Source organism: Rhineura floridana, chromosome 2 (genome assembly GCF_030035675.1).
Source record: "Rhineura floridana isolate rRhiFlo1 chromosome 2, rRhiFlo1.hap2, whole genome shotgun sequence".
Classification (NCBI taxonomy): domain Eukaryota; kingdom Metazoa; phylum Chordata; class Lepidosauria; order Squamata; family Rhineuridae; genus Rhineura; species Rhineura floridana.
Genome location: NC_084481.1, coordinates 21,858,366 through 21,871,465, shown reverse-complemented (window position 1 = coordinate 21,871,465; position 13,100 = coordinate 21,858,366). Strand labels below are relative to the sequence as shown.

At 39.0% G+C, this 13,100-nt stretch overlaps 1 protein-coding gene across 25 annotated transcripts in view; it reads left to right on the top strand.

Moving 5' to 3' along the window:
* PLCL1 (phospholipase C like 1 (inactive)) overlaps nucleotides 1–13,100 on the top strand; it is a 326,003-nt gene that overhangs the window by 277,329 nt on the left and 35,574 nt on the right. For all 25 annotated transcript variants that reach the window (XM_061608111.1, XM_061608107.1, XM_061608113.1 and 22 more), the window contains 2 exons: nucleotides 384–459; nucleotides 3,372–3,481. In XM_061608111.1, the coding sequence (XP_061464095.1) occupies nucleotides 384–459; nucleotides 3,372–3,481 (186 nt within the window). The remainder of the gene's footprint in view (nucleotides 1–383; nucleotides 460–3,371; nucleotides 3,482–13,100) is intronic.

Here is a 13,100-nt window from a genome sequence, read left to right as displayed (position 1 = left end):
TGAACATGATGGAGGTTTGCTTGGAAGTCCTACTGATTTCAGTGAAACAACTTCAAAGTTAGGGCAAGTTTGCAACTGGAGGAACAACTTTGCTCATTTGGAAGTACCCAAGACACTGGTGGCCTTAAGCTTGTAATCGTCTGTTTTCTCCTGCCTTCATTTCTTCCCAACATTGGATCTTTTATTTACTCCTGGCATAAAAAAATGTTCACTGAATTTCCCTCATCATCTGTCATTAATTTTGTCACAGAACGAGGAACCTTTTACAGGAGTGAATGAATAAGGTCTTTTCAACATGCGCTTGTTACTTTGTACGTTAGGGATTCTAGCTTGAGATGAAGAGCTGGTAAAATGAACTTTTCTTGTTTTATTTTTCCCGACAGATGATTCAAGAGAGCAAGTTTCTTATCGAAACAGCAGACGCTGTTTATGACAAGATCGTTCAGTGCCAGAAAGCAGGTAACACTCCTATTTTTATGTCAAAGGGACTTTGTGGGCAATAATTATCCAAAGTCTTTTTCTGTGTTTCCCATAATCTCAATAAAGCATTAATGATACAATATATCTCCTTGCTGCAGGAGGTGAGGTCTGTGCTGGCTGGGGCTGATGGGAGTTGTAGTCCTAATGTTAAGAACATAAGAAGAGACCTGCTGGATCAGGCTAATAGCTCATCTAATCCAGCGTCCTGTTCTCTCAGTAGCCAGCCAGATGCCCATGGGATTTTTCTATTAACAATACTTTCTTCCTCATTTAAACAGATGAGACATGGGCTGCATTGCTGGAGGGTGTGTGTGCACAGAGGATTAAAAAAACTAAAATTTAAAAGAGTTGGAAAAAGAAAGTTCAGCAAATGGCAGGACAGTTTTTTTAACCTATAAAAGGTGTTATGGATGCTCCTCCCATGTCCAAAATGTTACTGTGGCGCAGGAGGAAAACTTCTAAAACAGTATTAAAATGTATAAAACTAAAACAGCTACTTAAAATGCATAATTTAACTAAAGTTAAATTCCCACCTCCCTTGCAAGCATGTGCTTAACTCTAAGTGAACTCAATGAGATCTGGAAGCATTTAACTATGACTGGGTTGTTCCTTTATCCTGCATTAAACTAATTGTCTGGAAAGGTACAAAATCTGATGATGACAGAAAATATATTCATAAAATAAGTGGATAGAGTGGAGGATTATTTTCCCCAGACATGCAAATCCTGCACTGGTAAATGAACATGATGGCTGCCATTTTGTCTCCATGCTGCAACTGGAAGGACTCTGTTCACTCAACCTCACAAAATCAATGCCATATGTTGCTGGCAATGCTTTTTATTTATTCATTTATTTAAAATGTTTATAGCCTGCTCTTCACCCAAAGGGCATGATTATAATATCTACCCTCTATAACTGCAGGAGGCATTTGCTGACGTCTAAGAACAGTAAGAGTTTTCCTCAGCATGGAATAATTTTCAAAAACATGTTGGTATTTAAATGTGACAAACCAGAAGGTTATTGTGGTATGAGCCAGGCAGGCTAAGTAATTCTTTAGATGAGCATCTATAAATCTGATTTCCAATGTACCACAAAGATTCTCACCCTGAAGGAGAAAAAAGTTAACTGACAAACCAAAGTGCTGAATTATTCTGCCCTCTCAAATCAGGAGATTTGGCTATCCTGTCTAGATGGTTCAAAGCCTTATTCCTTCTCTCTCTGTGTGCATGTCATCTGTTTTAGAGATTACCTCAATCAGAAAATTTCATCAGTTTAATTAAATTGATTTTGGAATTAATCTAGTTAGAGCAGCACAAACCTCTGTAATAGTCTTGCTTACTTCATTAAAGTCTTGCTTAAACTGAGCTAATTCAATTTAGTAACTGGATTAATATTACTATAACAACTGAATGAGACAAAAACCATGTAACTAAGGCTTGAATTGGTTTAACTGCCATCAATATTTTTTCCACTGGTGCAGCTGAATTAAAGTAATTGTATTATTTTTGCATTTAAAAAATAATTCTGCATTTAATTCTTTGCAGCTAGGTCCAAGGTCCTCATACTGGTGCAAAAATAAATAAATAAATAAATAAATATATCTCTGAGAAAAACACAGAGGAAAACACACAGGAATAGCCAACAGCACAGCTAAGTAGGCCTATACATCTTCATCATGATTACTCTGGTGCTTTTTACCAGTATGTTCTGTGATATGCTGTGTATGCCTACAAAAACCAGCCAGAGTCAGTTGCCTTATTCATATATTGCCCACATGGAGCAGAATGCCTCTGAATACCAGCTGCTGGGAGTTGCAGGTGGGGAGAGTGCTCTTGCACCCAGGTTCTGCTTGTGGGCTTCCCATGGGCATCTGGTTGGTCACTGTGAGAACAGGATGCTGGTCTAGATGGCCTACTGGCCTGATCCAGGAGGGCTCTTCTTATGTTCTCACTTGGAGGGAATAACACACTGGGGGCTATTGGACTTTGCAGCTGCCGAAAGGCAATTCCATTACTTCCTCCACATGGCTGTGGCTGTTGAGTCACTTCATATGAGGAATTTGAGCAAGAATAACATAAACCGGGTCCAGATTCCTCATATGGTCCAATAGGCACAGCCACATGGAGGAATTAATGTATGGGCTGATGGGTCACCATAGCTCCTTAGCAACATTCCCTGTGTGATTTTGCCCACTACGCTGGTGCAAATTACAATGAGGAACCTGCCTCTTCCATGCTACAGTGGCCTAGGGACTCTTTGGAGTAGCAGATTTTAGTGAGTGTGAGCCAGAACAAAATGTCAAGCTACTGCTGATGCTCAACACTAGGCATTTTTCTAGAGTCCCCTTTCCAAATTCCCTTTTGAATCTCAAAAGCTGTTGAAGGGAAGCATTGAGAGGCATTGCCTGTCATACCTCCTTTTTGCTACCATTGCATTCTTACCTCATTGGCCATGTGGATTCAGTATGATACATTAATGCTTTTTTGCAACAATATATTATATATTTCATATATATAATTGATACACTAAGGCTATGATTGAATGGACACTTTCCCTGGATAGAGGTCCATTGAACACAGTGGGAATTACTTCTGTGTAGATATGCATAGGATTGCATTAATCATTTCTGTTTTGAGGCTCAACCTGGGGAAGATGTTTTGGATTAAATGGTCAGGGAAGATGTAATCATCAGACCAGCAATACTGTCTGGGTCTGGTGAGAGTTGAAGTCCAAATATTTGGATGATACCAAGTTGGGGAAGGGTGGTTTATACATGTTGTGTATATAAAGCCTCATGGAGCATGGTGAACACATACGTGTGGGGTTCTTTTTTTTAGTATTTAATTGCATTTCCTTCAATGACTTCATTCCTATGTCATGTATATTGTTAGGAATGGAACTCCATGAAGAGCTTCATAACCTGGGAACCAAGGAAGGCTTGAAAGGAAGAAAGCTCAGCAAAGCAATTGAGAGTTTTGCATGGAATATCACTGTGCTAAAGGTAGATACAAAAGTGACGCTTCCATAGAGAACCCAGATCTAATACTTCTGTTTCCATCTACCAGGAAAAGAATATTGAATATTATCATAATGGCAGGAATATGCTGATGGATAACAATCATAATGAAGAGAAGCATTCTGTTATATTAAGAGATTAAATCAATCCTTAGTCAAATGAAACTTAATGAGATTGATTGTAAGCATTTTATAGTTCAAACCTGAATAAGTATTTTTGCTTTGAGGGATAGCCAAAAGGAGATTTTTCCTTTCTGTGATGCAAAATGACAATAAGCTCCCAGCTCTGGATGTTCTCGTCCATTTTGCAACTCTCTGAATATCTTATTTGTTAGTGGACAGCATATAAATATTGAATGTGCCTTTATCAGATCACAAACTATCCAAATATATGTTTTTAAATTGTTTTTTTTTTAATGTGTTTTTAAATTTGTATATTTGTTTTTAATGTTTTTAATTTTTGTAAACCGCCCAGAGAGCTTCGGCTATGGGGCGGTATACAAATGTAAATAATAATAATAATAATAACAACAACAACAACAACAACAATATCAACAACAATAATAATAACAACAACAACAACAATAATAATAATATATGGTTGAAGGAACGGCATCCCTCCCATTAGGTCAGTGTGTGAGAGGAGGATCCTGGGGTTTCTTGGAAGCTCATCAGGGTTTCTTCAATGAGATCAGTGTCATTGGGAAAGTTTCTCTGAAAAGCATGTCCCCTTAGTACAATGTGTAGCTATGGGTAGAGTGTTGAGCGCATTCTTCGTCATGTTCTCCATTCACAAAGAGCAGCTGTGAATGCCCTGTAGATGTGGCCAGTACTATTCATGAATATAAGGAGCATCCGGGAACCTCTTAAAATGCACTGGATATCTCAGGCATGTGTTTTGGGAGTTTTTGGTAGAGACATCATTGTGGAAAGGGCTTCCTGAAGGCAGAACGTTTTCAAAGTGCTGCATTACGCTAACACTTGTTGGCGTAATGTCAGATATAGCATGTTCTACATTTTAGTTTAATCCTGTAACTATCCTGTTATTAATAATGAGTAGGAAATCAAATGATAATTGAGATTATGAATGAACTCACACAAAAGTAATGACTATAGACTAAGTTGGTTTGCCACTTCTGTGTGAGTAGTACCTCTTTGAGTCCTTACTGTAAAAGTAAGCCAGATCAAGGCCATTAAAAGATTAAAATTAGTAATGTACCTTATTTTTTGCTCCTGAACCTTTGTTGAGGTGGCTTTGGGAGGACAAACCTTTTTTCATTTCTGTTTGTACCCCTACCCCCATCTCAAGCCATTTATTTTGGCTGGTCCTGCTTTCTTATGTGGTCCCAGTCAATCAAGAATCACAAAGAGAATATGATGATAATACAGTGCCACATAACCAATCAGGTTTAGCTACATGACCAACATCACTGAACACAAACAAATCCAATGTTTTGGTCTCAATTTAATTCCGTATCAAGATAGGAGGCAATGTCTTTGTTGCCAAGGCAACTGCATTGTACATCAACTCAGTTTCCTTGAAATAAGGATGCATATCCTCCTTTGTGAATTTTCACATACTTTTAGACATCCCTACAACAATTGCACAAAAGGGGCATTTTGGGGAACACAAAAATATTCACATAGCTCCCTCCTTTCAACTCACTCCTGTTTAAAATTAATAGTTTTGCTGAATATGAAGAAAAACAGATTGGCTAGAGATCAGCTGGTCATGGATCATTACAATAGTCTGCAAGTTAAAGTACCAAGTGTTTAAAATGTAACCCATTTTGTGGTTTGCCCTGTCTAACGTAGTCTTCTGTTCTAAACTATATTTGCGCTCTCTCTAGCATTCACTTATGTTAGAGAGAATGAACATCCATACGTTATAATATCTGCTTATAGCTTAGAGAGAAGAAAAACATGTTTGTGGCCATTTTTATGTACGATCCTACATTAAGTATCCTTGATAATATTTTATATTTTTGAATTATTGGAGAAATTCATCTAACAAGTGCTAACTATTGTGGTAGCTCATGAAAGAGCATATGCTTTGCATGAAGAAAACAGTCTGATAGTAAGCTCCATTGAACACCAGTGAAACTTACTTTTGAGCAGACATGAACAGGATGGCGAGTGAGGAACATGAAGTGTATAGATTGCTTAGTGGAAATGCCATAGGGGTGAATGAATCTGTCAATTTTGCTTTCTCTCAGTTTATCATTTTTCCAGTCTTGTGTTCATTACACTACATTTCCTTATCAGTTTGCTTTAAAAAAAAGCAGTCCCCATGAAAATCCACTAGCATTTTAGAGCACATTTTCCTAATATGCATATTTTGCATGTATTTTTGCATAATCTGTACATTTCTGCAAGCAGTTTCCTCTAACATAATGCAGTTTTGCATGCTGTTTTTACTAATATAGGCATTGTTATGAACACTTCCTTCAATATATATTTTTGTTCACATATTTTGGTTGGAGAACTGCATTGCAAAATTCAGCAAAGTTTGAATTTCAAAAGAATTTCCATTTGCACATTGTTTCAGGAAGTTTGAATATGGTAGGTTCACATTAAAGTGTGAACCAAACTGAAATTTACCCCATCCCTATCTGAGGGTGAAAATGAGTGTGCACTATTTTCTCATTCAGACTAATCTGAATCCATTTCAGCTAATAAAAATACACTGGGTGGCCTGGCTACCTTCTACCATGAAGGAGATGCCAGATTTTAGGCAATACCTACTGAGCACCAGGAATTGTTGACTTAGTTCACTCATTGCAATAGGCATCTTCTTGTTCAGTCCTGACTCATTATTTCATAAATCACAGAAAACCATGCCCCCAACCATATATGCAGCCATCTGTGCATTCTTGATAGTGTCCCCTAAGCAAGATAATGATTTGAGAGATGAAAAAATGGTAATTTTGAAACTGTAGAATAAATAGAAAAAGTGTAGTGAGACATAGAAAAAATACCATCTTTTTTCTATACTCTACTCAAGTAATTGCACAAGAAGAGATAGAGTGGTCAGAGCATGCCAGAAAGTCCATCAGCCTGAAATACCACAGTTCTAGACAAGAAAGATGACAATTTTTAAAAAAACAATTGTGGGTGGGTTACATTCAACTACCTTTTACTCAGAGTAGACCCATTGAAATTAATGGGCCAAAGTTAAACATGGCCATTCATTTCAATGGGTCTACTGTGAGTAAAAGTTACTTAACTACAACTCTTTTCTCCATCACACCCATTTAGTTATCATAATTCTTGGGTTGGATTCCAAAAGCCTGTTAACAGAATTCTACTCATGAAAAGGGAGCTCACAGCACCCACCTCTAGGTGGGGGAAGTAAGGCAGTTTTTCTTGATTTTCCCACTGCAGGCCCCTGAAGCCTCTTTGGAACAGCATAGAGGTACAGGTGGCAGGCTGCAAAGGGGAGACAAAATCAATGAAAATCGCCTCCCCCTTCGTTCTGTTAGTGGGAACCTTTTGGATCAAAAGAGTAGCTTAGGATCCAGTGTAGGATCCAGAAGAGTAGCTTAGGATCCAGTGTAACATTAGAATGTTGCTGCTGCTGCTGCTGCTGTTGTTATTATTTATTTGATTTCTCACCTACCTTCACCATAAGGTCATACAGTCACAAGGTCACCATAAATTACAGCAATTTAAAGATACAATATTAAAAACATAAGAAGAGGCCAGATAGATCAGGCTAAAAGCCCATGTAGTCCATTCTGTTCTCACAGAGGGCAACCAGACAGCTATAGGAAGCCTACAAGCAGGGTCTGAGTGGAACTGCACTTTCCCTATTCACGATTCCCAGAAAATGGTATTCAAGACTTGCTGCCCTCAACAATGGAGGTAGAACATAACCATTGTGACTATTGATGTCCTTATCCTTCATAAATTCAAAGCCATCTGAGTTGGTGGACATCTTTACCTTTTGTGGGAGCAAATTCCATAGTTTAACTGTATTGTATGAAGAAGCACTTTCTTTTGTCTGTCCTGAATCTTCCAACATTCAGCTTCATTGGATGTCTCCAAGTTGTAGTCTTATGAGGGAGAGAGAAAAACTTCTCTCTGTCCACTTTCTCCATGCATACATTTATACACCTCTATCAGTCCCCTCTTACTTGTCTTTTTTCTAAACTGAAAAGCCCCAGATCTTGTAATCTTTCCTCAGAGGGGAGTTGCTCCATCCCTTTGGTCATTTTGATTTCTTTTCTATTTTCCAGTTCTACAGAATCCTTTTTTAGGTGAGGGGACCAGAACTGTACACAGTATTCCATGTGCAGTTGCACTATAGATTTGTATAACAGCATTATGATATTGGTAGGGTTTTTTCCAAGCCCTTTCTCAATGATCCATTCCATAGCATTTGCCTTTTTCCCAGCTGCAACACACTTGTGGTTGACACTTTCCTTGAGGTATCCGCTATGACCTCAAGGCCTTATTCCTAGTCAGTCACCATGACTAGCTCAGACACCATGAATGCACGTATGTGTGAAATTAGGATTATTTGCCCTGGTATGCATCACTTTACACTTGTTTACACTGATTTATATCGAAACCAGCTCCGTAATATGGAAACAAACTGATCAGTTACTGTCACCATGTAAGGTAGCTGTAGGGTCTGATTTATCAGTACACTCCCATGGAGTTACTTACAAAATTTGTTTTGATTATGCCCTGTCATTTGTGACAAAGGAGGGTTGTGGAGCCCAAATATCCACCTTTGGCGGTCATTTTCCTGTGGAACACACCTCCATAAAAATTAGGGTCTATTTGTTTTCTTCATTTCAAAAAGATTCCAGAATCACAGCCAGTCATCTATTCACCCTCTCTTAATTTACACTATATTTAGCATCTATCTGAAGTACAGTTTTTCTTTTGAGGAGAAAAGGCCACAACTGACAATGTTCTTTGAATTATTCATAACCAGACAGATTTTAATGAAGAGCTGATTTCATACCAGCAGAAGGCTTTGCTGGTCCCAGTACCGTAATAAGCTCCATTTGTAATCATAACCCAGAATACTGTATAAATATATATATTTCTGTTTTGGAGATTGGGAGCCATCAGATCATACTAAGTATAAACATATATTTTCCCAAATGGATGATCTGGAAGGTTTTGACAATGGGAGGCAAACACAGATGACTGACAGTGTCTTAATCCTAGGGAATAGGCACACAGTCTCCCAACATCCCCAATACCAATTTCTTGCCGAGGCAAACTGAGTTTGGGCAGATTCTAGTGGATTTTTACTTGTGCCTTTTTAAAGACTTGTAAAACAAAGCCAATTGTTATTAGATTTATAGAATCCTATTGCATCCTAGTTTTCTGTTGACAAGCTTTATCAACACCCCTCCCCTGAGAGCTTCTTTTCTCTTGTTGACAGCGCTAGGCTTTGCATTTCTTGTACGAGACTAAAAATAGGTATGTTCCTGCATGATCCTATTCATGTACAAGACAGTACTCTCAGTGGGCTTTGACTTGATTGTTATTTGGCAACGGAAACTTCTTTGCAAACTCTACAATAATTTTAGGGTAGCATCATTGTAATCCAAATCTCTCCAAGGTGGTAGTTAATCAACGGGAGTTCACTGTGTCTCCTGGCTGCCAGCTATTGTGTTAAAAAGCAGCCACCTCAGGGGAAGATGTAGTGAATGTTGTCAAGCAAGTAGGATGTGCTTCTAGTTGTTTCAAAGAATGTGAGATCTTCAGATCAGTGGTTCTTTTATACAATATTTTGTTTCCAAGCATTTCACAACTACAGTATCCCCCCAGTTCATTTTTTTTTAATTGGCAGTTTTATCATTGGGCTAAAGAATTTTTCTGCAGAATTGTGTCTGTGTTAGACAAAAATATTTGTTTTGCAGAATCCAGCTTTAGAAAGTATGAAATTGTGGTCTTATGCATTTGGAGTTGTGATAACCTGATATAACATGATTGCATGAAACGTTAGAACAATACCTCTGGCCCATGGGCCTAATTAGGCACTTCAAGCCTTTGACTGTGATTCATGGGGCCATTTTGGATAAACCACGCACACCTGTCAGTCACCTGATGCCATATAACATCAGGTGTGGAAATCTGTTATCTCTGATCTGAGCAACAAGATTGAAGATAAGGAAGCACCACAGCACTAAGATCAAAGACAGGTTTATCTCTAGTCTGAGCACTGTGGTGTTTAGCTCTAAAATCAGAGCTAAGCCTCTGCCTGCTACTTCACAGTAAATTGTCAAAGAGCAGATAGCATTCTCTTATCTCCGATCTTAATGATGTGAAACTATATTGCTAAAATCAGAGATGAGGCCTTGCCGCTGCCTTTTTTTTAATGTTTATTAAGGAAAAAAATACAAAGAAATTTTTTTTTAAAAGAAGAGGCTTTGCTGCTGCTGCCTTTTAATATTACAGTGCAGGCAGAGATTTAGCTCTGGTCTTAGTGCTTTGGAACTGTAGCACTAACATCAGAGACAAGCCTCTGCTTGCTCCCATGGCTTGAACTTTGAATAATTTGACATCATAAAATCTCAAGTGATTGACAGGTGGGCAGCCCCCACCACTTGTCAAAATTACCTGTGAAGGGTGGGACCTGGATCTAGCCCTCCAGCCAGATGAAACTCCACAGCCATGCATCAGACAAATGCAGTAAGGTGTACCCATGAAATAGTGCTCAGAGGCATGGAAGACAGAAAAAACATTACGAAGAGATGTTTCAGTCGTCTGCAAAGGGATTTAGAATTCTGTTCATGGAATCTAGCATACTCTTCATAAAGAGTTTTAAAGCAAATTGCTATGGGTGCTTCAAATGCAGTTTCTGTCACATCTAAGCAGTTCACAGGGTCGGCCTGCATAACTTTTTTTTGCATGCCAGTGTGAAGCTCAATATGGTTGTACAATATATATACACATGTCTTGAAGTGGTCATTTGTTTCAGCATTCGTTGACTTTCTGATTATCTGTCAGTAATCAACATGGAGCTGGTTTCTTTGTAGATCTTTGTTACTACCAATAGATTGCACTTCAGTGGAACTTATGCACATTTCACACTTCATGCAGAGGCAAATGGATTTTTCACTGACTGTACACTCAACAGTTTCAGCTGTTATATTCAGCTGGATAGAGGTTATCCATGCTAAACAGTCAGGCTTGATTGCTGCAATGCATGCATAGGGATATCTCTGAAAACCTCTCAAAAATTTAATAGCTTCAGAATGTGGCAGCTAAGCTACTGACTGGTGCAAGCTATGTGGCACACATCTTGCTAATTTTGAAACAGCCTCCTGTTCATTTCGGCATGCAGTTCAAAGTGTCGAGGTTAATCTGTCAAGTCCTGTATCATGTAGAGTATCGCAGGGGTTGTGAGGAGCATCTGGGCTCCTGCTGGGAGGAAGGGCAGGGTATTATATCTGGGTCTCCCTAGGCCTTCTTTAATACTCCCACCACTACCCTGAACTCTTGACAGTGGGTGACAGGCACACAGACCCAATGAGGGCATTCCCGAGAGGGGATCTAAGAACAGATGAGGCTTGTTCTCCAGCCGCCAAGCCACCTAAAGGTCCGGTTCCAGATTACTCCACTTACTCCACCCAGGGCACTTTCAGACAGTCATAAGAACATAGGAAGCTGCCTTGTATTGAGTCAGACCATGGTTCCATCTCACTCAGCATTGCCTAAACTGACTGACAGCAGCTCTCTGGGGTTTCAGGCAGGAGTCTCTCCTAGTTCTACCTGGAGATGCCGGGGATTGAACCTGGGACCTTCTACATGCAAAGCAGATGCTCTAACCACTGAGGTTCAGCCCTTCTCCCCGTCACTATTGCCGGGTGGGATTGAATCACATCCTGGCAAATTCAGGTTGCACAATGATTTGGAGCTCTTATGCAACAAGCCCGTCTTCCCCACAAAAACCAGAGTATGGGGAATAAGAGAAGTGATGAGAAAATGCACTTGAAAGTGTGCAATAACATTTGCTTGATGCAAGGTTGTCGGACTTCCCGCAAACAAATCAGAATGAATGCTCCATAAACAGAAGATGTCATATAAGCTCCCTGCAAACTTTGTGCAAACAAATCAGGATGAATGCTGAGTAAACAGGTTGCCCTCAAGCGACCTCAGGTTCATTCATCACTCAGCCATGGAACTTACTGAGTGACCAACAACAAATTTTGTTTGCCTAAGCATTTAATCTCACTGTATTCTCAGCTGTTTTATTGTCTGCTGTTACAGTTTTAGTCAGACTTTTATTTCCTGCTGAGGTTTTTATGTTGGTGCTTTCCTTTGTTGTTGTTGGTATGATACATCTAGTTGTCACTTTCCCACTTGACAGTTTTAGTTGTCCGCTTAAATCATTTTGGGTGTACAATTAAACATAACACGTGTGGGGCCCTTAGGCTGTGTTACTTAGAATGAACTGCTCTTGAGATCAATAGGACACAAGTTCCAAGTAAATGGGTGAAGGATTGGAATATAAATAACGCCTGTCTAAGAATCAGTTCCAGTGTTGACTTGCCAATAGTAAGAAGAATTTATGTTAGCCATTAATCTGAGTAGCTATGATTTTTTTTATACAAAGCAAGAGCAGAGCTGCTGAATGTAAAGGAAATAATGTTTACATGGAAAGTTCTCAGAGGGGTGTTTCAGATTATTTAATTTCCTAGTAGAAAATGAGACAGGAGCAGCTTTCTCTGATACAAGGAGGACTGCTTCACTGAACACCTAGTCAGTCATTTTCATACTTCCAGTCCTCTTGAATATACTACCTGTATGCTTTGAAAGGACTACAGAGGCGCTTGCCACACAGCTGTCCCTCTATTTGAAATCATGACATTTTCAACTAGGGCATGAACATCGAAGCTTTCTTTGCTCCTGCAGAGCGCTTAATTAAGGGAGGCAAGGTGGCAGGCATGAATGCTGTTCATTTACATCAGTTTAAAGGGTGCATTTGACGTGGAAAAGCCTGCACAATCCACAATTTAATTCCCCACAGACACCTTTCATCTGGCAATAGAAATACAATTATATAATTGATTAATGTCCATTGCATCCCATTTTTGCATTAATCTGCATTAATTTCAACACATATTGTTCAATTTATTTCCCTGACAAAAATGCATTTCTAAACAAACTTTCTCTCACATTTCTAAACATATTTTCTGACAAAATACAAATGTCTATGTATTTTATTTAAAATATGTATTGTTAAAAGTATTTTGATACAAGAATTCCATTGTAAAATATGAAATCCAGAGGAAACCTATGTTCCAATCTGCAATTAGTCCAAGAAGTGCTGCTCAGGTCAGTTCATATTGGAATGCAGTACCTTCCAGATGTTTTGAACTACAACTCCCATCATTTCTGACCATTAGCAGTGCTGGCTGGAGCTGATGGAATTTGAACTCCAACAACTCCAACAAATCTGGAGGGCACTAAGTTGGGGAAGGCTGCCTTAACTTTTCAAGAGAAAGAAATCACATAGATCATTACTGCCAAGTGCTCCTTCGGTTCTTGGAACGAGGTTGATCATGTTGGGCCTGTAAACAATTGTCCAGTTGCATGCATATAAAGAATTATCTTTTTTTCTGGCTGTTTTTCCT